This window comes from Aquarana catesbeiana, linkage group LG01 (genome assembly GCF_042186555.1).
Source record: "Aquarana catesbeiana isolate 2022-GZ linkage group LG01, ASM4218655v1, whole genome shotgun sequence".
Classification (NCBI taxonomy): Eukaryota; Metazoa; Chordata; class Amphibia; order Anura; family Ranidae; genus Aquarana; species Aquarana catesbeiana.
The window spans coordinates 386,381,380-386,408,949 of NC_133324.1; the positions used below are offsets into that span (position 1 = coordinate 386,381,380).

The 27,570-nt window shown below is 41.8% G+C and overlaps 1 protein-coding gene across 3 annotated transcripts in view; it reads right to left on the reverse strand.

The window, feature by feature from the left end:
- Nucleotides 1-27,570, reverse strand: part of PCSK5 (proprotein convertase subtilisin/kexin type 5) — a 635,867-nt gene that overhangs the window by 361,646 nt on the left and 246,651 nt on the right. For all 3 annotated transcript variants that reach the window (XM_073634106.1, XM_073634125.1, XM_073634116.1), the window contains exon 8: nt 20,577-20,789. In XM_073634106.1, the coding sequence (XP_073490207.1) occupies nt 20,577-20,789 (213 nt within the window). The remainder of the gene's footprint in view (nt 1-20,576; nt 20,790-27,570) is intronic.

The window sequence follows — 27,570 nt, forward strand, 5'->3', positions numbered from 1 at the left end:
CCCCCCCCCCCGTCACAGAGACACCAAGCAGTTTTTTTTTTTTTTATTACTGCATTGGTGTCAGTTTGTGACAGTTAGTGTGGTAGGGCAGTTAGTGTTAGCCCCCTTTAGGTCTAGGATACCCCCCTAACCCCCCTAATAAAGTTTTAACCCCTTGATCACCCCCCATCGCCAGTGTCACTAAGTGATCGTTTTTCTGATCGCTGTATTAGTGTCACTGGTGACGCTAGTTAGCGAGGTAAATATATAGGTTCGCCGTCAGCGTTTTATAGCGTCAGGGACCCCCATATACTACCTAATAAAGGTTTTGACCCCTTGATTGCCCCCTAGTTAACCCTTTTACCAATGATCACTGTATAACTGTTACGGGTCACGCTGGTTAGTTAGTTTATTTTTTATAGTGTCAGGGCACCCGCCGTCTATTACCTTATAAAAGTTTAGCCCCCTGATCGCCCGGCGGTGATATAAGTTAGGTTTTAGGGTCAGATAGGGTCTGCGTCACCCCAGGCAGCGTCAGGTTAGCGCCAGTAGCGCTAACACCCACGCACGCACCATACACCTCCCTTAGTGGTATAGTATCTGAACGGATCAATATCTGATCCAATCAGATCTATACTAGTGTCCCCAGTAGTTTAGGGTTCCCAAAAACACAGTGTTAGCGGGATCAGCCCAGATACCTGCTAGCACCTGCGTTTTGGCCCTCCGCCCGGCCCAGCCCAGCCCACCCAAGTGCAGTATCGATCGATCTCTGTCACTTACAAAACACTAAACACACATAACTGCAGCGTTCTCAGAGCCAGGCCTGATCCCTGCAATCGCTAACAGTTTTTTTGGTAGCATTTTGGTGAACTGGCAAGCACCAGCGGCCTAGCACACCCCGGTCGTAGTCAAACCAGCACTGCAGTAACACTTGGTGACATGGCGAGTCCCATAAGTGCAGTTTAAGCTGGTGAGGTGGCAAGCACTAGTAGTGTCCTGCTGCCACCAAGAAGAAGACAAACACAGGTCCGTCGTGCCCATAATGCCCTTCCTGCTGCATTCGCCAATCCTAATTGGGAACCCACCACTTCTGCAGCACCTGTACTGCCCCCATATACATCCCCAACCAAATGCGGTCAGCTGCATGAGAGGCATTTACTTTATGTCCTCCCGAGTACCCCTACCCAACGAACCCCCCCAAAAAAGATGTTGTGTCTGCAGCAATCGCGGATAGAGGCGTGACACCCGCTATTATTGACCCTCCTGTCCTGACAATCCTGGTCTTTGCATTAGTGAATCTTTTGAACGCTACCATACACTAGTTGAGTATTAACGTAGGGTACAGCATTGCACAGACTAGGCACACTTTCACAGGGTCTCCCAAGATGCCATCGCATTTTGAGAGAACCGAACCTGGAACCGGTTACAGTTATTAAAGTTACAGTTACAAAAAAAAGTGTAAAAAAAATAAATAAATATATAAGATAAAAAAAAAATAGTTGTCGTTTCATTGTTCTCTCTCTCTATTCTCTCTCTATTGTTCTGCTCTTTTTTACTGTATTCTATTCTGCAATGTTTTATTGTTATGTTTTATCATGTTTGCTTTTCAGGTATGCAATTTTTTATACTTTACTGTTTACTGTGTTTTATTGTTAACCATTTTTTTGTCTTCAGGTACGCCATTCAGCTGCAGCGCAGATTTATTTATCTTGACAGCAACAGCGTTTGCTCCCACGATATATAAAGCCGTGACTCCAACGGAGGTGATATATGCCGAAGCATGGGGGCAGCAGGGGCGGAGGAGCGATTTGCTCCTAACTTTTGGGGCGGATGCCCCCATGCTTAGGCATATATAAATGGTGCATGTATGCCCATTATTAGAAGTGGGTGGATGAAGGGAGGTATTCTAATGGTGGGTATACCCACCAATCAATCTCTTTTTTTCATTCAGCCCACAGGCTGCATGAAAAAAAAGATTACAATATATGCCCAACAAGGACCAGCAACGTACTGGTATGTTGCTGGATCTTGGAGTGGTTATACCAGAATGATGCCTGCAGGTTTAGGTATCATCTTGGTATCATTCTTTTCAGCCAGCGGTCGGCTTTCATGTAAAAGCAATCCTAGCGGCTAATTAGCCTCTAGACTGCTTTTACAAGCAGTGGGAGGGAATGCCCCCCCCCACCGTCTTCCATGTTTTTCTCTGGCTCTCCTGTCCCAACAGGGAACCTGAGAATGCAGCCGGTGATTCAGCCAGCTGACCATAGAGCTGATCAGAGACCAGAGTGGCTCCAAACATCTCTATGGCTTAAGAAACCGGAAGCTACGAGCATTTCATGACTTAGATTTCGCCAGATGTAAACAGCACCATTGGGAAATTGGGAAGGCATTTTATCACACCGATCTTGGTGTGGTCAGATGCTTTGAGGGCAGAGGAGAGATCTAGGGTCTAATAGACCCCAATTTTTTCAAAAAAGAGTACCTGTCATTACCTATTGCTATCATAGGGGATATTTACATTCCCTGAGATAACAATAAAAATGATTAAAAAAAAAAAATGTAAGGAACAGTTTAAAAATAAGATGAAAAAGCAAAAAAAAAATAAAGAAAAAAAAAAAAGCACTCCTGTCCCCCCCTGCTCTCGCGCAAAGGCGAACGCAAGCGTCGGTCTGGCGTCAAATGTAAACAGCAATTGCACCATGCATGTGAGGTATCACCGCGAAGGTCAGATCGAGTGCAGTATTTTTAGCAGTAGACCTCCTCTGTAAATTTAAAGTAGTAACTTCTAAGGCTTTTAAAGGCTTTTAAAAATGTATTTAGTTTGTCGCCACTGCACGTTTGTGCGCAATTTTAAAGCATGTCATGTTTGATATCCATGTACTCGGCCTAAGATCATCCTTTTTATTTCATCAAACATTTGGGCAATATAGTGTGTTTTAGTGCATTCAAATTTAAAAAAGTGTGTTTTTTCCCCAAAAAATGCGTTTGAAAAATCGCTGCGCAAATACTGTGTGGAAAAAAAAAATTAAACACCCACCATTTTAATCTGTAGGGCATTTGCTTTAAAGAAATATATAATGTTTGGGGGTTCAAAGTAATTTTCTTGCAAAAAAAAATAATTTTTTCATGTAAACAAAAAGTGTCAGAAAGGGCTTTGTCTTCAAGTGGTTAGAAGAGTGGGTGATGTGTGACATAAGCTTCTAAATGTTGTGCATAAAATGCCAGGACAGTTCAAAGCCCCCCCAAATGACTCCATTTTGGAAAGTAGACACCCCAAGCTATTTGCTGAGAGGCATGTCGAGTCCATGGAATATTTTATATTGTGACACAAGTTGCGGGGAAAAAGACACATTTTTTTTTTTTTTGCACAAAGTCGTCACTAAATGATATATTGCTCAAACATGCCATGGGAATATGTGAAATTACACCCCAAAATACATTCTGTTACTTCTCCTGAGTACGGGGATACCACATGTGTGGGACTTTTTTGGAGCCTAGCCAACTTTTTGTAATTTTTTTTTTTTTGTCATTATTCAATCACTTGGGACAAAAAAAATTAATATTCAATGGGCTCAACATGCCTCTCAGCAATTTCCTTGAGGTGTCTACTTTCCAAAATGGGGTCATTTGGGGGGGTTTTGTACTGCCCTGCCATTTTAGCACCTCAAGAAATGACATAGGCATTTATAAACTAAAAGCTGTGTAAATTCTAGAAAATGTACCCTAGTTTGTAGACGCTATAACTTTTGCGCAAACCAATAAATATACGCTTATTGACTTTTTTTTTTACCAAAGATATGTGGCTGAATACATTTTGGCCTAAATGTATGACTAAAATTGAGTTTATTGGATTTTTTTTTTATAACAAAATGTAGAAAATATCATTTTTTTTCAAAATGTTCGGTCTTTTTCCATTTATAGCGCAAAAAATAAAAACTGCAGAGGTGATCAAATACCATCAAAAGAAAGCTCTATTTGTGGGAAGAAAAGGACGCAAATTTTGTTTGTGTACAGCATTGCATGACCGCGCAATTAGCAGTTAAAGCGACGCAGTGCCAAATTGTAAAAAGTGCTCTGGTCAGGAAGGGGGTAAATCCTTCCAGGGCTGAAGTGGTTAAGGCCCCTTATGTTGTAACCACAGCACCTGAAGATTTGGCTGCTCAATGACCAGGCCATTTTTTGCGATACGGCATTGCGTCGCTTTAATTGGCAATTGCACGGTCATGCAACGCTGTACCCAAACAAAATTGATGTCCTTTTTTTCCCACAAATAGAGCTTTCTTTTGGTGGTATTTGATCACCCCTGCGATTTTTATTTTTTGCGCTATAAACAAAAACAGAGAGACAATTTTGAAAAAAAAAACACAATATTTTGTACTTTTTGCTATAATAAATATCCCCAATTTTTTAAAAAAAAAAGCAATTTTTTTCCTCAGTTTAGGCCGATATGTATTCTTCTACATATTTTTGGTAAAAAAAATCACAATAAGCGTATATTGATTGGTTTGCACAAAAGTTATAGCTACATATAGCTACACAGGGATAGATTTATGGCATTTTAATTTTTTTTTTTTTCTAGTAATGGCGGTGATCTGCGATTTTTATCAAGACTGTGACATTATGGCGGATGCATCGGACACCTTTGACACATTTTTGAGTCGATTGACAATTATACAGCGATCTGTGCTATAAAAATGCACTGATTACTGTATAAATGTTACTGGCAGGGAAGGGGTTAACACTAGGGGGCGATCAAGTCACGAGCATCGGCACCCCCTGCAGTGCAGCGGCCGTGCCTGCTATCCCGCTTAAAGGAGCCGACGTACAGCTACGACAGTTCGTGGGATCGTGCTGACCTGCCACAGTATAATGACGGCGGCTGGTCGGCAAGTGGCTATAGATAACACAGCTGCATTAAAGTGTGTCTCTTGTATCTGTTTAGAGTTCAAATTTAAAAGATACAGGAGGCTGATTAGAATTAAGGGATTATTTCACATAATTGGAATACTACAGAAATGACAAGCTAATTGCTTTAGCCTTTGTCAAATGAGAAGTTTTTAGGCTGGCCATTACTATCCTGTCATTCAGAAAATTCTGCTTGCCCGATAATCATTCTGACCCAATGGCTCTTCTAAGACCCCCATACACACTATTAGATTCTCTGCAGATTTTTGTCTTTAGATTTACCAAAAACATATAATATGAGGTCAAACCTTAATGCCGCGTACACACGAGCGGACTTTACGGCAGACTTTGCCAGGCGGATTTCATCAGACAATTCGATCGTGTGTGGGCTCCAGCGGACTTTGTTTTCTCAAAAGTTGGACGGACTTAGATTTGAAACATGTTTTAAATCTTTCCGTCGAACTCGAGTCCGGTCGAAAAGTCCGCTCATCTGTATGCTAGTTCGACAGACAAAAAGCCACGCTAGGGCAGCTATTGGCTACTGGCTATGAACTTCCTTGTTTTAGTCCGGTCGTACGTCATCACGTACGAATTCGACGGACTTTGGTGGATTGTGTGTAGGCAAGTCCATTCATTCAGAAAGTCCGTCGAAAAGTCCGCCGAGCAAAGTCTGCCGTAAAGTCCACTCGTGTGTACGCGGCATTAGAGTTTCAATTTCTATGCAATCCAGCATTCCCTTGCATTACATGGTTTTGGTAAATCTGAAGACAAAAATTTGCAGAAAATCTAATAGTGTGTATGGGGCCTTTGTCACTGAACCAGAACAAGTATGCAGGTCAGGTGTTCAGATTTTACTCTAACTTCACTTGCTGTATGCTTGCTCTCTGGGTCAGTGACTCAAAGGGTTTGGTTTACTAAAAGCAAATAGAATGTTCACTTTGCAAGAGAAGTTGACTTTGAAAGGGAATTTGTCCGTGAGCTTAATGAATGAGATGAAGCTCTGCCATTGCCATGAATGCAGACTCACCATTGCCATGAATGCAGCCTTACCATTACCATGAATGCAGCCTCACCATTGCCATGAATGCAGCCTCACCATTGCCATGAATGTAGCCTCACCATTGCCATGAATGCATCCTTACCATTGCCATGAATGCAGCCTTACCATTGACATGAATGCAGCCTCAAATGCAGCCTCACTATTGCATGAATGCAGCCTCACTATTGCATGAATGAAGCCTCACCATTGCATGAATGCAACCTCACCATTGCATGAATGCAGCCTCACCATTGACATCAGTGCAGCCTGGTCGATGCCCATCTGCAGCCTCGGAGGGTACAGGGAGGGGGGTGGGACGAGGGCCAACAGATTACATACAAAGTTCTGCCTCCTATGATAGACAGAACAGTTGTCCAATGGCAGCCCAGGAGATGGGACTTCCTATAACAGAGGCCGCTGTGTAAACAAGAAATTCTCACTGTATGTATTCTGTCGGCGCTCGTCCCATCCCCTCCCTGTCCCCTCTGAGGCACATATATATGGGGTTGATTTACTAAAGGCAAATAGACTGTGCACTTTGCAAGTGCAGTTGCACTTATTTTTCCTAGAGCTTAGCAAATGTAGTGAAGATTTTTCATTATCCAATCATGTGCAAGCAAATATTCTTTTTTTTTTTTTCTTGCACCTGATTGGGTATTTTTTACAAAATGATGCTACACCACATTCACTAAGCTTTGGGGAAAATGAACGCAATGGCACTTGCAAAGTATTTTCCTTTAGTAAATCAACCCCTATGCCTTTCTTTCCTTGCTAACGCCCTATGCTGAGATTATTTGAAATGGCTCACTATCTCTTTTATGGCTTGCTTATATTATCCACAATCACATGTTACATGTTTGATGCTGGGACATGATTCATGTTTTAAGAAGCAGTGGGTGCCCTGTGTGCACAGTGCTGTGAATGGGGCTGGAAAACACATTTGTTAGCATTATGCCCAGTCATTTACACAGAAGGAAATAGTAATTGTGCTTCACTGAAGCACCTTACCATTTAACACTTTATGGTAATTAAAGATGTGCAATGCAATATGGCATGTGGCAGTACTGGTACTATCAGTATGGTTGATGTGTGGTACAAGTGCATGACTGTTGACCGGCAGACAAAGTTGTCACATTTTTATTTTCACAAGGATAGTGTTGCTGGGGTGGTGCTAGTTGAGTTTATGAAATATCGGGGATTTATTAAAACTGGTGCACTCAGAATCTGATGCAGCTGTGCATGGTAGCCAATCAGCTTCTAACGTCAGCTTGTTTAATTGAGATTTGACAATGAAACCTAGAAGCTGATTGGTTTCTATGCCAAGGTGTACCCGATTTTGCACTCTCCAGTTTTCGTAAATACCCCCCATAGTTTAAATAAAATAAAAATATTTAAACTGAACAAATAATCAATAGGAATTAAAAAAATGCTATGTTTTGTGAATTTATGGTACGCTGATATATGTTATCCAGGCCATTTTCCAACATGCATGACCTCTAACCTACCTCTAACCTATCCTTAGGCCCTGAAATAATCCTAACACCTAATCTCAACACTCTGTGTGTCTTGTGGACATGCACAGCAGGGCTCAGGAGCACTCGGCAGGGGGGAGGAGCCAAGAGTTCCGTCAGGGGACCCATTTCCATTTGCATTCTATATATACATATAATGTGATTCTGTACTTTCCAAATATGCTGCAGAAATCTCCCTCCACTGAGTCTGGCTGCAATCATTTAAACTGTGGGCAGATGAAGCTGCTGCCTGTTCACTTCCTGGATTTACACAGACACACAGAGGCACACCTCCAGCTCTGCAGCTCTCATTGACCCTCTTATGACTAATCCCCCTCCCTTCCTGGCAAACTCTCACGAGAGTGAGAGAGAGAGAGAGCTGTGCATGATGTCATAAGCCTAGGCTTTTTTTTCCAGACAAGAAGAAGTGGGCTGTATAAAAGATATTTACTGGCAGAAAAAAATGTTTTACTATCCAATGGTAGCCTCCCTGGCGGTTTTCCCGAGTGTGGCTCAGGGTTAAAATTCAGGACCATTAGCGGTAACCCCGAGCCACACTCGGGATTACATCGCAGGATCCTGGTGTGGCTTTACTTACCTTGTCCCCGGGATCCTGCGATGTCCCCCGCTGTGTCTGCAGGCTCCGTCCTCCTCCGAAGCCTCTCTGTGCCGGGCTCCGTTCCCTGCGAGCGGTGCGACGCACGGGGGCAGAGCCTGGCGGCAAATTCAAGAAATTGTAAAAACATAACACATACAGTACTGTAATCTTACAGATTACAGTACTGTATGAAATAATTTCACATCCCTTTTGTCCCCAGTGCTTTGTCCTATGCCCTGCATGCAGTTTTATGTTATATATACTGTTCTTTCTGCCTGAAAACTGGAGATTGTCCATAGCAACCAAAAAGTGTCCCTTTACGTCAAAAGTGGCTTTAGACCAGCTAGAAATCAGCGATAGTAAATTAGAACACTTGCAGAATTGAGCGATAGTGAATCGTGGGGAAATTTATTTTATTATTATTATTTTTTTTTTTAATTATTTATTTTTATTTATTATATTATAATTTATGTTTTTGTGTTTCAAACTTTATCATACCCGGGATATCTACTAGACTCTTGTTTGGACAGATTTAAGTGAGTTATTGTTAAGATTTACAGACCTACAATATAAAACGCCAACTTTCCAAGCAAAATAATTGTACCGCTTTCAGCACCTAAAATCCGAAATAATCATACCGCCAGGGAGGTTAAAACAACAAGGGCAGAAGACTTAATAGATGGAAAGATGAAAAAATGACTGAAGTTCCGCTTTAAGCTTTGCAAATATAACCTAGAAGCTGATTGGTTACTATGCACAGCTGCATCAGATTTTGTGTGCACCAGTTTTAGTAATTTGACCCTGTGGTGTCAAATGTTCCCAACCTTAAGAGAAACAAAATGTTACCGCTTACACTCTACCCAATTCATCCTCCTAATCCTTACCTTTGACTTATCACCCTAAAATTAACCTTTAACTTGAACTCTTACATTCATCTAACATTTAAGTATTCCTGAGACTCAGCCCTAACATAACATTTAGGCTGGGTTCACACTATTGCGAATTGAATGCAGGTTTCCCCGCAATTTGCATGTCAGGAGATTGTGATCGGCTCTTTATGGAGTGGCTCTGGTGCAAATTGCACAGAAGTCCTGTGCGTTTTCTGGTCAATTTCAGGTACGAATTCAGCCAAAAATTCGGACCAAAATCGGACCTGAAACGGTAAACGGGACACACGGGACCCCTGCTGTAAACCACTCCACTAAAGCTAAATAAACTTCTAAAACCATGTACTTATGTTATGAAGTGCCAAAACTGTCATGAGCAGAATCATTCAGTCATGTGTTGAGGAAGCCCAACATTGTGATGGAGCAATAGGAATGCGTAGATGGGTCTTTGCAGCAAGCTCTGATACTACCACTACTACTGACACTAGGGGGTCAATTTATAAAAATATTTGCTGGACGAATACATCACAAGCATTCACATAGTTGCCACAAATTATCCCCATAATTTGTCTAATATGTTTATTTCCCATGATTGTCAGTTCTGTCTAGTGGTCATAAATAAACAAAATATGGGGATTAATCATGAAGGATATGAAAATGTGTGTACCATCAGTCCAGCTAATTTTTTATAAATAGACCCCTCAGTGTCTAAACTTTGCCTGTCAGATTGGCTCGCCATTAGGCCATCTCTACCTGCTTTTTGAGCCTGCTGAAGATAAGTATAGGCACCTCTAGGTACTTGTACTTTATAACTGCAGTCTTGTAAAGAATTTTATGTGAGCCATAAATAAAGAAATAACAAGAAATATCATGAAATACTACACAATTTAAAGGAAATTGTGATTTACAGAATAAGCAATGTGTATACCCAGCAGCAAGTGTTACAGCTGCAGGTCTCTTATTAATTTAACAGCAAACTCATAAAAAAGAAAACACTAAGCAAATATTAACTGACACCAATAATAGCGCAGATGACAAATATCCAGAACATTCTGTAGACACTAAAACATGTGTGTATCAAACTTGTCCACCAATAGTAATTTTGAGTAATTCTTAGGAATGCACTTCATCATTACTGTGTGCCAACTTCCAAGGATTAAAAGAACTTTTATTTCAATATTTCAAAATCTTTCCTATTAATAACATCCTACTTTATCTTTTATTGCCACTTCTTTAACTGTGATAGCAAGTGTCATCAGATGTAAAAACATATTCCCTCCCTTAATCAAACCTGCTATCTCTTTTTAAAAGAGAAAGATATAGAGAGGAGAACAAACTCCTGACTCAATCTTACATTTTTGATATTTTCAAACTATCCCAGTGCTTAGTTAGTGTCTATTTAGCAACTCAAAGATTCACACTCTAAAGCAATTTCCATCTCTGGTATGTTTAGTAAACTCGGTAACCAGAGGATAAGGATGGGCCGAACGACCCCCTGTTCGGTTTGTACCAGAACTTTCAAACATCGGTAATCTTCGGAACCAAATAACGAACCCCATTGAAGTCTATGGGACCTGAATGTGAAAAATCAAAAGTGCCCATTTTGAAGGTTTATATGCAAGTAATTGGGCATACAATGGTTATGGGGGTCCGGGTACTGCCCTGGGGGACATGTTTAATGAAAACAAAGTTTGAAAAAACATAATTTTTTTTTTAGAGGCAAACTATAAGGTCCTTTTAAGATGGTACATGGTGCCGACTAGACTCGCTACATATGTCCCAGGAGCTTCTCCAAAGTGCTTTCGAGGTTGTTGGCAAGATGAAACGATATATCATATATGGTGGCAATGCCCCAAGGTGCAACGATTTTGAATTTGGGTTTACAACTTTATTTTTACCCTTACCCAAATCAACCTCATTAAATCCCCTAAACATGCCCTGTTGGGGCTTAAAGTCGATGAGGCCTCAAGAGAAGGCTCCTCACTTTCATATTTATCTCTGTCAAAATCGGTATAGCCAGAAATTGGAAGTCAGCTGCCATCCCATTTGACCAACTTAAGCGCAAGCTCTCCTGATTCATGATAAATGAGAGGCTCTCGGCAGTCTTGAATGACAAAATAAAGGTTTTTGAAAAAGTTTGGGGTCCGTGGATCAGTCCTCCCCCTCATACGGCTCCATCCTGAGGAGACGTCGAGTGGCACGGGCAGAGCTTGGGGTCTTCCCGAGGCTCTCCCCCTCTGTTTTCTTTCCTTTCTTCTCCCCATTTTACATTCTCTTTGTTTAATAAGGAGCTTGATGAGTACTATCTATGTGCCAATAAAAAAAGTACCCAATGTCTTTTCTTCGACAAATGAACATCCGGTAGTTTGCAATTGATATAATGTTTCAATAGTTTGCTATTGTTTTTATACCTAATGTGAAAACATTAATGAAAACATTGAAACAAAAAAAGTCATTTTTAAATGAGCAGTGATTTATTGATGCTTAAAATGAAAGTATAAAAAGAAAAATTCCTTTCTATATACTGTAGCGCCTGAGGGTCCCCTTAGTCCACCTGTAAAGTGGCACATCTGTACTGTGTATAGAAGCTGTTGCAGAAATAATTGCATTTATAAAGCCCAAAAAATTACATTTTCACTGCAGGCCTTCTTTATTTTGTAAGCAATGGCTTGGGGAGCCAGTGTGTATGATGAGGTCACAATGTAGTGCACGGGGAACAAGATGTTTTGGATAAATTATGGTGTCTGTATCACAGACTTTGGATTTCTACTTCTGTAATGGGTGCAGAAAAATTGTAATTGTAATGATATGCACCTGTCAAACAGGTCAGAAAAATTGGTCTTTGGGTGTTAATTGTGCCCATGAAACCTACACCAAAAACATTCTTCCAGATGAAATCAACACCCATAACACTGGGCATCCTAGAAGTCCTGCAGAGATTCCACACCCCAAAAACACTTAAATGGCGACATTGGCATCAGGGGCTTCATAGCTGCTGGTAATTCAGGACTGATTCATTTTGATAAAAGTCACAAAGTCCACAGGGTCTGTGGACAGACGCATTCTATGATCAGTAACAAAATCTCCAGCAGCACTAAATGCCCGTTCGTAAAAGCACATTGGATGCAGGGCAGCCCATCAGCTTAATAGAATACTGGGCAAGTTCTGGCCATTGGTCTATTCTCATGACCCAGTAAGCCAGGGGATCGTTGAGTGGAAAGCTATCCATCTCTGTTTTCACCATGTGATGCAGACGCTGCCGATGGGATGTGGAAGTTGACAACCCTGGGCGACAAGGACTAAAAATATTCAGAAATGCATCACTTAGGCGGCCGCCTTCTCCACCACTCCTCTCTTGACCAACAGAAGCCTCAAAACTATGTTTTCCACGACACTGTAACCTGCCAGAATTGGGAAAAGCATTTGATAAACTTCTCATTAGGGTGTATTCAAGAGATTCATCTTCTGCACTCTCTGTGGGGACGGGATGAGTTCTGAAACTTTCCCCTTATAACGGTGGTCAAGGAGGGTTGCCAACCAATAGTGATCCTTTTCCTTTACGCCATGTATTCTTGGGTCCTTTCGCAGGCTTTAAAGCATAAGGGAGCCCACACACCCCAAATTTGTGGAGGCATGAGAAGCAGACTCCTCAGAGTCAATGAGCATTATAGTATCTGGAAACTGCCTCCTCCCAGCCACATACTATTCCCAACGGTTCTGCGGATGGAAAACCATCTCTGACTGTTTGACTTTTGACTCTGCTTCAATGTCTCCAAAACTGCCAGAATCCTCCAGCTCCTCTCGCTCCTCTTGTGTCTTCTGTGGCATAGGAATAATAGTGTGTGCATAAAGTGGGCCTTGAAAAGAAAGGAAGTCCTCCTCTTCGTCCAGCAGGAACACAACACGGATTGTGTCACTGTCACTTGCATTGTCACGGCTCACCATCCTTGTGGCCTCCTCAAATGGTGACAATACAGTGCATGCATCATTTATAAACAGCCATTGGTGTGGGGAAAAAAAACGAGCCGGCCTGAGCCTGTCGTTGTGCCATACTCACACAGGTACTCGTTGACGTCCCTCTGCTGCATGTGCAGCCGCTGCAGCATTGCCAAAGTCAAGTTCCAGCTTGTGGGCATGTCACAAATCTGGCGGTTTACGGGCAGGTGGGATTCCCGCTCAATTTCAGCCAACCGAACACTGGCTGTGTATGACTGCCTAAAATGGCTACACACTCTTCTGGTCTGCTTTAATAGATCTTCCAACCCTGGGAACCTATTTAGGAAATGCTGCACCACCAAATTGAGGACATGTGCCAGGCATGGCACGTGTCAACTTTCCCTCTCCAAGGGACGGGCAGGAGGTTTGTGCCATTATCACACACCACCATTCCTGGCTCCAGCAGGCTGCAAGAATCTCTACTCCGGTGTGGTTCCTGTCCCCTAAACGCACCAGCTGAAGCACTGCATGGTACCTTTTAGCCTGACTCATTGAATAGCCCTTTGAAAGCTTAAGGGGTACTTGAGGTTCATAGGAGCATTCAGCAGAGGAGGGCATGGAGGAGGTGGAAGAGGAGGAGAAGGGGGTGACAGGAAGGAAGCTTATGAATCTGGCATCATCACCAGCTGTATGGAGACGTGGGGGCACAACAAGCTGCAACATTGCGCCCTGTCCTGCATCCTTCCTAGTTGCAAGCAGAGTTACCCAGTGTGCTGTGAAAAAAAATATATTGTCCCTGCCCATGCTTGCTGGACCACGTGTCAGCAGTAACATGGACTTTGCGGCTGACTGCCTTGCCCAACAATGCCACAACATTGCCTTCCATGTGATGGTAGAGATGTAATGACCTTACGTGAAAAGAAATAGCGACTGGGAACCTGCCATTGTGGTACATTCTGCAAATTCACAGAAGGGGGCATAAACCAGCAGGTGGAAAGGCAGAAGTTGTAGAGCCAGCAGCTTTGACAAGCTTGCATTTAGATGCTTGGCATGTGGGTGGCAGGGACTGTATTTTTTTTTTCCACTGCAGCAGATGGGGCAGAGGAATGTACCGGCTATAGTCTACAGCTGGTGGTGTGCTGCTGGCTGATGTGCTGCAAGGACCTGGGACACCCTGTGCTACACCATCATCCCTGTCAGTGGAGGCTGCTGAGCGGACATGAGGTATAGCAGACACAGACTGAGATGAGTAAGGAGGAGGGAAAGATTTGTGCCACTTTTGTGTAGCTTTTAGGTGCTTTTGCCAATGGGCTGAGTGGTGGAAGGTTAAATGCCTTGTCAAGCATGTGGTACCCAAATGGTTGGTGTTTCTGCCACGCTTGAGACAAAGTTTGCAAATAGCAACAGTACGATCAGCTGCACATGTACTAAAAAAGGCACAGACAGCTGAGCTGTGGGAAATGGGCCGGGAGATAACAGCTCCACAATGTGATGGAATAGGGTGCCTGTTCTCTACTCTTCCACGATGGCTGCCTCGCTGGGGTTGTGCCTCACCCTCACTTTTCTCCCCTGCTCTATCCGACAACCAAATCGAGTCAGTGACTTCATAATCATCTCCTCCATCCTCATTACCACATGAGACAACTTGGCAATACGCTGTGGCTGGGGGAACATGACTGCCAATATGTGTACCAGTGTTCTCCACTCTCTGTCGGCTCATGTTCCTGTCTTCCTCAACCTCAGAGTCAGAACCAACATCTGAATCGAGTAATGGGCTGTGCATCGACAAGGAGCAAGTGACTGACGCTGTGTTAAAATAACTCTGCTGACTCCTCCATGCCTGATGCTGGGGCTATGACAGGAGTAGTTGTGGACAAGGAGGCAGGTTTTGCCACTCTGGCAGCTGCAGGGGACTGCACACTAGTCTCTGCTTGGGTGACATAGGATGAGGAGGATGAGGACGGTTTAGTAAGCCAGTCCACCACCTCCTCTGCACGCTGTGGCTGGATAGCACGGCAACATCACTAAACAGAGGAAATGATGCCCTGCCTGAGGTCTGATCATGTCCACCTTTGCCTGTGGACACATACGCTGATGGCCCCCTTACAGTGCCATGGGAACATCTGCCTCTCCTTGCTGTCCTCCCAGACATGATTGGGGGAGTGGGGGGTGCTTAGTTATAAAATAATAATAAAAAAAAAAGATGTATAAAAAAAATGTATACATGGATGCACATTTTTATCAATTGAAAGTGGTGTTTGGTGCACTTTAATTTGAGTATTCACGACACAGACACACTCCACAGATACACTATAATATACTGCAATATACTGTGTCAAACTTGCAGTAACGCACAGAACTATATGACGTTAAACTTGCAGTAACGCAATGAAACATACAACGTTAAACTTACAGTAACGTACAGAACTATACAGCGTTAAACTTGCAGTAAGGCAATGAAATATATGGCATTAAACTTGCAGTAACGCAGTAAAATATACAGCATTAAACTTGCAGTAACGCACAGAACTATATGGCATTAAACTTGCAGTAACGCAATGAAATATACAGCGTTACACTTGCAGTAACGTACCGAACTATATGGCGTTAAACTTGCAGTAACTCAATGAAATATAGGGCGTTAAACTTGCAGTAACGCACAGAACTATATGGCATTAAGCTTGCAGTAACGCAAGTGGCCCTGTGTCCTCTTAAACTCCCTGGGACTGTTGAGATATTATCATAATCATATCTCCTCTCAAGCGTCTCTTCTCCAGGGAGAACTACAAATTAAATTTGTACTTATTTTTATTTATGCACTTTAATAATAGGTAGCGCTTTACCAGTTTTTGATCTATTGTTAACAACAAAGATGTTGCTATCAGTATAGCATTGTGCATCAGATTAAATGATCAACCCTGTTAAGACTTGCCATAAGTGGTACACATTTTACAATTTGGCAACAGCATTGTGTAGGCTCAGTGTTATAGATGTGGCTCCAGATATGACCCTGCACTAAAGTTAGTACCTTAGAAAGCAAAGCTTTACATTCTTTCTCCCAGATATAGTTCAGCCTCTTACCACTGGCACCAAATAAGATTCTGTATATAATAAAAACATATTACGGTGCACAATATACCCCCTAGAATAATATTGTACTGTAAGAAGATTGTACTCTTGAAAAAGCTACAGAATTGGTCTGAATTATATACAAGACGTCATTCCAGTTAGTGAATCCATTAATAGAGGAAATTAATAGTAGGTTACATCATTTTGGGAATTATACTACTAGCAGGTATTCTACAGCAAATACATCTTACCAAATGCTGTACAGACTACTGTGTAGAAAGCAACAATTTTTAACAATTTAAATTCAACATATAAAACATTCAAACATGACCATTTAATAGGGATGTTTAGGGCACAGCAAGATATTGTTCACAGCTATCAATCAGCATACACTCGCAGTAAATGTTTGCATACTGTACCTTATTTAAAAAGCATTTAAAGTTTAAGTGGAAGTCACTAACTATAAACATATTAAAAAGACAAAATCTTTGTGTGCTGGATAACCATAATTTATTGTTGGTGGATTGGCCATCCTCCGTTATGTTATACAACAGGAAGTTAAAACTGGTTGCCAAATCTTATTAATTACTGGAAAACATTCTGTTTCTGCGTTATTTACTGATAACAAACCGCTGAAGATATTTCACTTGTATTCTATATAGTTTTGTTTAGACTTAGATTAGACTTTTGCCAAACTATCAGAAATGTTACAACGTTGGCATGTTCCAGAAAACATCTGCAGTTTGATTTATACTTCACTTACTTGGCTACCAAAGCAAGTGGATAATACCTAGAGAAAGCTCCCTGACTGGAAAATCCATCAGGACCCTTTCAAAGGGAAGTTGTTGACAGGAGTTGGGGTGTTTAAGCATAATTACCAGAGAGATCTAAAACAAGACTTTCAGCTATAAAGCATTCACTTTCACAGAGGTCTTCCATCTATCTTAAGCAGGAAATAAGAAGGGCATAAGACCACCAACAGGCAGGAAAACTTCAATAGCTGACATGATGTTCCAAATTCAATACCACGCTGGGACAGGCTCATTAATCACAACATGCTAGGAAAGATTGTCAGTATTAGGAAGTCAACATGTGCAGGAGAAGTGATATGCATTAGTGCTTGTCAAACACTGATACTTTCAATTCAGATCTACAAATCCTACATTTATACAAAAGTGTTATACTTTACTGTAAGATTGGTGGATCTGAATACTTTAAGCTTGCCTCTAGTAAAATGTAAACAGTTCACATAAAGCAGTTCCCACTGCAATATGTCTTTAATGATATAAACACAACCATAACAGACCCAGTGATATGAAGCATGTGTTATGTCATATGCTAGCTGGGTATACATTAAGGATACAGATGAAAATAAAGACTTGCAATTTTAGTTTTCTTTATTTGTTTTATTTTGACAGTAGAAATTCTGGAACTAACTAGCCATTCACAATAAATGTAGCTTTCTAATATGAACAAAAGGATATGGTGATTGATATCCTGCAGGCAGTGGATTCATTAAATATGGAAGCGGAGGTAATGTGTGATGATGGTGACTGGTTGGTGACCTTTTCCTTTTTTTCTTTTTTTTTGTTTTAAACCTAAGGACATTAATTCACTGCATAATAGTACTGGTGAGTGTATGTAACAAAAAGAGGATCCTATTTGTCTACTAAATCAGAGTTCCACTCATTTTTCAGTTTATTAAAAGTCAGCAACTACAAAAAGTGTAGCTGCTGACTTTTAATAAACAGCCACTCGCCTGTCCCATGGTCCAGCGAATGCGGCCGCCCGAAGCCTCGCTCCTCTCCCCCTCCTTTCTGCAGTGCCGGCATTGCAAGTGTGGGCACCCAGCAGTGACAGCTTGCGGCTTCGCAGCTGGGTGCGCACTGCCCATGCGCGAGTCATGCTGCGCTCTCCTAGTGGCCAGGCAATCTTCTGGGACCTGTGACGTGTCCCAGAAGATTGCAGAGAGGGAGGGGCCACCTAGGAGGAGAGGAGGAGTCGCCTAGGCTGTGAGGCAAGGGAAGGAGGAAGTGGGACTTGAAGTACCTGTAAAAACCAGGTACCCACTCCCCCCCTAAAAAGAAATGACATGCCAAATTTGGCATGTAAGGGGCGAGCGGAAGTTCCACTTTTGGGTGGAACTCCTCTTTAAATCAACCAAATGCTAAACAGCATAAATAGCTACTTATGACTGATCCTATGAAGGATTAAGGTAATTAAGGAAATTATCAAACTTATCATCATCATAATCATTTTTGTCTCTCAATAGCTACATGAAAATTGATAATTAAAATCGAAACCCTTAAGCTATACTGTATGTTGTTAAATACACCGATCTCTTCTTTTAAAGCAGTATTAGACTGAAAAACAAAAATGTATTATATTGCAGCTTACCAATCCCAAAATCTGGTGGCTGCAATAGTTTAAATTCTTAGGCTTTTTTTTCATTATCTGATTATCTGGCTGCAAAAATGTCAGATTTTTTCAACTTCCAAAGTGGCAAGAGGGTTGAGACAAACCAGTTAAAGTGGAACTTTATGCATAACAACTTGATAAAAAATAATGTTCTTTAGCAAGGAACATCAATTCCACAATTATGCTACCAAAATTAGTGTGTGCTGTAAATTGCCTCCAGCATTGTTCCTGTTTTTTCTTGCTGGAGGCTGCCATTTTGCCGAAGCCCAGAGTCCCTGAGCAGCATTAATTCTTTAGGTTGCCAGCAGATTGGCTTCTACATTTTCCATACAGTGACGAAAAATAGAGCGCAACTAAGACAGTGCATTACAGGATTTGAAACAGTATAGTCAATTATTTTAGCTTATAGTTTTACCTAGCAGAAATGGCCAGCCTGAAGTGATCTAGCAGGACTTCATTTTCTGACTAAAGTTCCACTTTAACACTGACAGGGGTGTTTACAATGGTCAGCATTTTTTTCATTTATGTGAAACCTTTATCCCAAAAGGTAAAAAAAATCTGTTGCTGTAATTGTTTAAAGAGTCTTAGCAGGAGTTATACTTTAATTTGTTCGTCAAATTCATCTAAATCTGCTAGCACATCTAACACTACCCTCGCCCTATATTGATAATGTTGTTGTTTAAGGCTGGGTTCACACCTATGTGAATTGAATGTGGGTTTCATCGCATCCAACTCGCATGACAGAAGATTGTGACCTGTTCTCAATGGAGCCGGTTCACATATCTCCGTTGCAGCTGCGGAGCGGCTTGCACAGGAACGCTGTGCGTCTTTGGTTCCATTTCAGGGCCAAATTCAGGCAAAAATTCAGCCCTGATTAGTCCCTGAAATGGAGAACAGGAGAACAGCCTAAAGGTATTTGAAAGACAAGGGGAGGGGGAATAGAGAGAGATTCCACTAGGGGTCCATGCCTCAGGAAAGGAATTGGAATAGGCTGCGGAGCACTCCTTAAATAAATCTCTGCTGCTCATCCATCCAGAGTGGAGACACCCTATAACAGAAAGCATGTTACAGGCAGTCCCCGGGTTACAAACAAGATAGGTTTGTTCTTAGGTTGAATCTGTTTGTAAGTCAGAACAGGTACATTTTTTAAGTGTAGCTCCAGCCAAAAAATCAATTTTTAAGCTTTTTGCATAGCATAGGGAAGGGTTATCATCACCCCTGTAACATTTGTTTAGCTGTCTGTGCCCCTGTTCAGAAGATTTCACCTCACTTTCTGTCCCAATGACAATTGGATTTTAAAAATTTTGGGCTGTTAGGAAAACAGACTGGTGATAAAGCATCAGTGGAGACACCTTTTTCCCATATTAACTCTTTCAGGAGTGAATTTCCCTTCCTAGGGGTAGATTTCCTCTCACTTCCTGTTGTCTCCTTCCGTTTGTAAGTAGGAGTCGTTTGTAAGTCGGATGTTTGTAAATAGGGGACCGCCTGTACTAGCCACTTCACCAGGTGAAAATAAAGAGAAAAAGCCTAATAAATGAAAACTATTGCAGCCATCACATCTAAGGATTGGTAACCTGCAATATATATTATTTTTGATTTTGGCTTTAATACCACTTTAATGCCTTATGCCTTTATTGTCAGGCCTGAAGTTTTTCATAAAAACTTAATAAAACTCGGCCCCCAAGCATTCCTGTTTAAAGGTGACAAAAGTGTTTTTCCTTTCCTTACACATGACTAGATATTTTAAGTGAATGCAGGTTTATAGTGCTTTACCTCTTTAGTAGATCAGACCCTGTTACAAATGAAGGGCAAATATCCAAAGCATACTTATAAGGCACATTACCCACAGAACAATTACCCTTAGTATCTCCTACAAAAACATCTGGAAGACTTAATTTTTAAAAAAAAATTAAGTCTTTAACAGATAATAAAATGTTAAAAGCAATTCAAAATAAAACCAGTGCTGCAGTAAAGGTACCAAGTACCTATGCTGGAGTTCATTTTGATTCCTAGAATCCCTAGATCGCATTTGAACCTAGACCATGGCTGTCCAAGTACAGATTAGTCCCTGCTTCTCCAGCCACTTAAAGCGGTAGTAAAAACCACTTGGACACTTGTACAAGTATATCCTTGATCATACATTGTAAAATTATCTGTGTGTGCTTTATCTTTTTTATGCTAAACACCATATTATTATTATTGATATTGTGTGTCTTAGAACAAACAATCCATACCACTTTTCTGTCATATGATTCCCCGCTGCTGTAGGTTGTAGCCAGTGTTGAGGCACACTCTTCTAGATACCAGGGTTTTTTGCCACTTTCCGTCGTGCTGCTAATAGAGATGGTGTAGATAGAATTGGTATAACCATCGCAGGAGCAGTGATCTCTACTTCTACCACCATTACCAGAAGCCCATACAAATATCGAACCGTATCCTCGTCTTCCCTACAAAAGATGCAAGGGTTCATTATAAATACATTAAAAAGCAGGAACAACTACAAAAGCGACACCTATACAGTGGTAAAAAATTTCAACAGGCATCCTTCAAATAGCTAAGCTTCCATACATAGAAACACATGCAGGTCAGTGCTGCCAAAGAATCCTGACTGTGCTGAAACTTTAATAGGAAGCCGGGAGCAGTAAAAATCTGCTTATATGAAGTTATCCACATATGTAGGTGTGTGTTATCCTTACTAACAGTTATTCAGTCATGGAATACTTTAAAAATGAGCCATGTGGCAATTTGTATTTTCTTAAATTGGTCCCATTACCTACAGTGATGTATGTGACAACCAGACAACCATGGAAACAGTTTATAGATAAGTTGAATAATGTATGAATTATTCATTTAATTATCAGCAACTGAAGCCTGCGTGCATTTTAATTGTGCTCAACAAATGCAATAAATACATTTGAACTTTTCACAGGAATATTACCATGTTTATTTGTTTCATATTTACTTCACAGCAAACAAAAAGGGTGCTTAGATGATTTGTGAAGTGTTAATGTTCTGCTGTTTATATAAAAGCAGCTGCTGAATTCTACTGATGTACACACACATGATTATCAAAACAAAATACTGCGTTACTAAAAATTAATTACTAAAAGAAACACCTAAAGCAAAACCATTTGCTGTAATATATGCATAGCCTAAAATATTTCTTAAGCATTACCTAATGCAATTGCTTTTCTTTTGAAAATAAGCTCTTATAATCAATGCTGAAAGACGATGGCCAAGTACCCAAAAACTGTTGGATTTCCCATCACTGGGATGTTCAGCTATTAAGAACCTGGCAGGTATCATACAATCATACACACTGCCTAACACAAGGAAGGAAATCATTATACTATTTAAAACCTTTTTTTTTTGAGAACACAGTTGATTTAGAGAATATTCACTATGCAAAGGGAAATTTCACTTAGCTCCGTGTATAGTAAAGAAAAGATGTGTTCATCCTATCATGTACAAGCAAAAAGATTTTTTTTTTGTTAACCACTTCAATACCATGCACTTTCACCCCCTTCCTGCCCAGGCCAATTTTCAGCTTTCAGCACTGTCGCATTTAAAATGACAATTGCGCGGTCATGCAACACTGTACCCAAACAACATTTTTTTTCCACAAATAGTTTTCTTTTGGTGGTATTTGATCACCACTGGGGATTTATTTTTTGCGCTACAAATAAAAAAAAATGTTTTCCTAGTTTCTCTTACAAAACTTTGTAAATAAGTAAGTTTTCTCCTTCACTGATGAGCACTGATGAGGCTGCACTGATGGGCACTGATGAGGCAGTACTGATTGGCACTGATGAGGTGGTACTGATGATGAGGCACTTATATGCAGCACTGATAGGCGGCACTGATAAGCAGCACTGATGGGCACTTATAAGCAGCACTGATGGGCACCGATAGGTGGCACCGATGGGCACTCATAGACAGCACTGATAGGTGGCACTGAGGGGCACTCATAGGTGGCACTGATGGGCACTCATAGGTGGCACTGCTAGGTGCCACTGGTAGGCACTTATAGACGGCACTGATGGGCAGCACTGATAGATGGCACTGATAGGCATCATTGATCAGGAGGCACTGGCAGGCATCACTATTGGGCACTGAGTGCCATTTGTAATGGGCACTGATTGGCATCCCTGGTGTTTTCCAGTGGGCATCCCTGGTGGTCTCCAGTGGGCATCCCTGGTGGTCTCCAGTGGGCATCCTTGATGGGTCTGCACTGATAATCAACGTGCTAATTGTCAGCGCAGACCCCCCTCGTCAGGAGAACAGCCGATCGTCTCTCTTCTATTCGTGCCTGTCAGCACGAATAGAGGGAAAGCCGATAAACGACACTTCCTGGTTACCATGTAATGAGCTGTGATTGGACACAGCTCATCACATGGTAAAGAGCCTGATGTCATAGGCTCTTTACCTGGATCGGAGATATGGTGTGTCAGACTGACACACCACACCACAGTTCACCGTGATGCGCTCCCCCGCGAATCACGGTATATCCTGCTGGATGTCATATGACGTCCAGTCAGGATAACACAACCACTTTCCGGCCATCATTTTGCTATATGGTGGGCGGGAAGTGGTTTTAACTTCCCTTACACACAGTTGGGTATTCAAATCGAAGATAGTTTCACTTTATTTGCTAAAGAAGTATTCACTTTGTGAAAGTTCTCAACTTCTTAGCAAATCAACCCCATTGCATCAATTAACACTTCGATTAGTTCATATATCTGCTGCCCCAACTAAATGTATTATACAGGTGAAAAAACTGCCTTTTAAGTTCTTAATCAACAAAGTGGTCTATCATGAGAAGAGACCGTTGCACAAGAACAATTTTATGATTAACTCACTGTCTGGTGAAAATGTTTGCATTAGTTCATTTACAAACTGTGGGACACAGCAGGTTATGTTATGTTATCATTGCTTTTATAGTAGAACTCGGGAATTCAGTGGTAGTGCTATATAGATTGTAGTGAAAGACTGACAGACATGTATATTGTGTACTTAAAGTGTTACTAAACCCACAACAGTAAAAATGAGTCTGTATATGCAGTAAAGCATGCTTGTTTTACTCACTGTGGAACCTAAGGGGTTAGTTCTCTGCATTGTGTAAAAAGGCTGTTTCCGATCCAGTCTTCTCTGATCCTCCTCTTCTTTTACTGTCCACAGTCAATCTCCTGATAGAACAGAGCCTTGGAGGCACTCTGCACATGCTTAGTTGGGTGTGTATTGCTAGAGTGTTTTTTTTTTGATGGTGCATGTGATCAGCACAGAATGAAAACTCCTCCTAAAAGCTTTACCCAGACACTGATAGAAGTCATAAGACTGCTATATACTGCTGATGAGAAAAGGTATTTGACAGTTTATATTTACTAAAATAATTGCATTTCCATATTCTGTGTCTGTGGGAGACCAGATATAGTGAATGCAGAGTCCTGGGATTAGTAACACTTTATTATTATTATACAAGATTCATATAGCGCCAACAGTTTGCGCAGCACTTTACAAAATGAGGGCACACAGTACAGTTACAATACAATTCAATACAGGAGGAATCAGAGCCCTGCTCGTTAGAGCTTACAATCTAGGAATTTAAAGCAAAGTTAAAGGGTCGGACTGTATACTTCAAATCCACATACAATATATTATCAAAAGTATTGGGACGCCTGCCTTTACATGCACAGAACTTTAATGGCATCCCAGTCTTAGTCTGTAGGGTTCAATATAGAATCGTCCCACCCTATGCAGCTATAACAGCTTCAACTCTTCTGGGAAGGCTGTCCACAAGGTTTAGGAGTGTGTCTATGGGAATGTTTGACCATTCTTCCAGAAGCGCATTTGTGAGGTCAGGCACTGATGTGGATGAGAAGGCCTGGCTCACAGTCTCCGCTCTAATTCATCCCAAAGGTGTTCTATCTTGTTGAGGTCAGGACTCTGTGCAGGCCAGTCAAATTCCTCGACCCCAAACTCACTCATCTATGTCTTTATGGACCTTGTTTGTACACTGGTGTGCAGTCATGTTGGAACAGGAAGGGGCCATCCCCAAACTGTTCCCACACAGTTGGGAGCATGAAATTGTCCAAAATGTCTTGGTATGCTGACGTAATGGAAATAAGCCAAAAAAACAACCTCACACCATAATCCCCCCTCCAAATGATTTGGACCAGTGCACAAAGCAAGGTTCATAAAGACATAAGCGAGTTTGGGGTGGAGGAACTTGACTGGCCTGCACAGAGTCCTGATCTCAACCTGATAGAACACCTTTGGAATGAATTAGAGTTGAGACTGCGAGCCATGTATACCCACAATGCAGCGAAAAGGCCGAATTGTAAGGCCTCAAACTGGAAGTGCAGTGGACATGCAGCAAAGTGAAAGAATCACAGATGTGCTAGGAAAAAAAATGGGGACATGGAACTATATATCCTTTATGTCTTCAGAGGCCATAAAGTCCCCCTATTAACAGGAGACAGTGACATATGACAGTCCTGGTAAATTCCATATGACATTTCTGGACACAAATGAAGACATTTAGGGGCTTGAGATCCAAGATAGAGCAGATGCCCCCTTTGGTCTGGAAACAGGTTAGAGTAGAACCCCTTGAACTATTCTACCACATGGACTAAGGCAATAATGCCCTGCAACAGAAAACCTGCCACGGCATGCTGTATAAAACGTATATAACTTCAGATACATACAGTATACAGCCAGGTGTCGTCAGTCCACCTCCCTGCTTTAGCCAATCAGAGGAACCTTTGGATTAATTCACAGAATATAAATCTGCCTATAAAAGGCCGAGCACCGCTCAACCCGGGTGCGGGACGGGAGGTTTTATCGCTTCACTGCCGGAGCACAAGTCAGTATACTGTATGTAGCTGAGTTGCTGAGTATACAGCACGCCCAGCAAGAGCACTTGTTAGTGTAGAAAATAATCTGTTTGGGACAGCTTGGCCAAAACAAACTAGTTAAAGGGGCAGTCAACGTGGAGATCAGCTTTAAAGTACAACTAAAGGCAAAACATTTTTTTTTTTTACTTTTGGACAGAATGGAGAGGGATTAGAATACTTGTCAGTTTTTATTGCTGTCTGTGTCCCCATTAGGGAGAACCACCCTCTGTATTTGTCCTATTTACCATTATCATTAAAGAGGGGTTTCAGCCTGGGGAAAAAAAGTTAAGTATATTCTCCTTTGTCTGCATTTCTTCTCTTTACCACTTATACTTACTACTCTTCTAACTCCTTATTTCAATTTTCTTCAAGAGGGCTTTTCGATTTACTGGTCCCTCTTTCCTCCCTATAACAGATCCTCCCCTGAATTAGATCCAGTAATACACTCTAGCCAGTTTCCCATCAGTCATCACACGCTTTTTCAAATTCCTGCAGGCCACTCCTGCAGCTGCTGACTTTTAGGGCCCTTTCACACTGGAGCGGTGCGCTAGCAGGACGGGAAAAGAAGTCCTGCTAAAAGTCCTGCTAGCAGCATCTTCTATACACTCCGCTCCTTCACCGATCCTGCCCATTAAAATCAATGGGACAACGCGGCTATACCGCTGGCAAAGCGCCTCTGCAGAGGCGCTTTGCAGTGGTTTTTAACCCTTTCCCGAATACCGACGGTAAAGCGCCGCTTACAATAGCGGCACTTTACTGCCGACGCCGCCCCTGCCCCAGTGTGAAAGGGCCCTTAATATTAGGGCACTTACCTGTCCAGGGAGCGCAAGCTTTCTAAATGGCCCGGCGGCGGGGGAGGGATGAACTTCCAGGAGATTGGTCCATTAACCATCTCCGGAAGTGGGGAGGGGTCCTGTCAAGAACAGGTCCCCAGTTCCCCCCCTGAAATGTGCCAAATGTGACACCGGAAGGGGGGAGGAAGCGTATAAGCGAGAGTTCCACTTTTGGGTGGAACTCCGCTTTAAATGTATTCACATGATACTGGCTGTTATAGCTCAGGTGACTCATTTCATATTACTTATTTATATGTGTATCTTTCTATATTACAGAATGTATCTTAAAAAAATCAAAAAGGAAACCTTTAATAAAAATGTGTTGAAAGTGAAAATCACTATATACTTTAAGACAAGTTCTGTCTATAGCCATGCTGAATATTGGTGTCAAATATTTAAATTAAATGTGTCAAAATGTCAGCTCTTCGAATGCTGGTAACTTGACAATTGCAGACAGTTAAAGCAGCATTTCACTCTCTCAATCAACATTGACTGTGTTTAATTCGTATGCTGCTAGTATTAGTAAATAGATAGGAAAGTATATCTTATTTACGCGTTTTAATTTTTTTTTTTCAAATTGCTTAAGTTACTTCCTCACAAATGATGTCATACATCCCAGGAGTCTTCAGGGGGGGGGGATTTCTGTATTGTCTCAGGCTTCTCAACTGCACTTTTATTTTGGTATTTATGAAACAGACTGGCTTTTACAAAAGTAATACTGCAAATAGAGTAATGTTGTATATTGTTGTACCACAGGGACATCACTAGTGCTGGGAACTCAGGGAAAGTGGCCCCCATCTCCTGCAGGGTGCCCTGGGTCCCAATCACTGCGATATGTGCAATCTGTGGTGACTAATAGAATTAGCATACCACAAGCAAAAGGCACAGAGCCAATCAAATGGCCTTGTGTCATCTGATTACTGTAATGGCCAACCACAGGAATCAAAAATGTAAGTACAGTTTATGATTACATTAGAGAGCGTGTCCTTTGCTCCTCTGGTGCTGATCCTCCTCATTCTGCAGCTGGCTGGCTGGTACTGTAAGAAAACATTCTCCCAGTGGCCATTATTAAAAGGGGGGCCACACTGACCACTGAGCAGCAAGGGGGGAGCACACTGATCACCATTGAGCAGTGAGGGGGTGGGAGCCCTAACCTCTGAGCAGCAAGGGGGGCACACTAACCGCCACTGAGCAGAAAGGAGGGGCACGATGACCACTGAGCAGCAAGGGGAGGAGGCTCACTGGCCATCACTCAGCAGCAAAGGAATACAAAGTGGCCACATTGACCACAAAAAGGGCACATTGAACACCAGTGTAAGGGGGCACAGTGACCACCAATGTAAGAGAAACAGACACTGACTGCCAATGTTAGGGGGGGCACAGACACTGACTGCCAATGTAAAGGGAGCACAGACACTGACCACCAATGTAAAGGAAACAAAGACTCTGACTGCCAAGGTAAGGGAAGCACAGACACTGACCAACGTATTAGGGGCATAGTC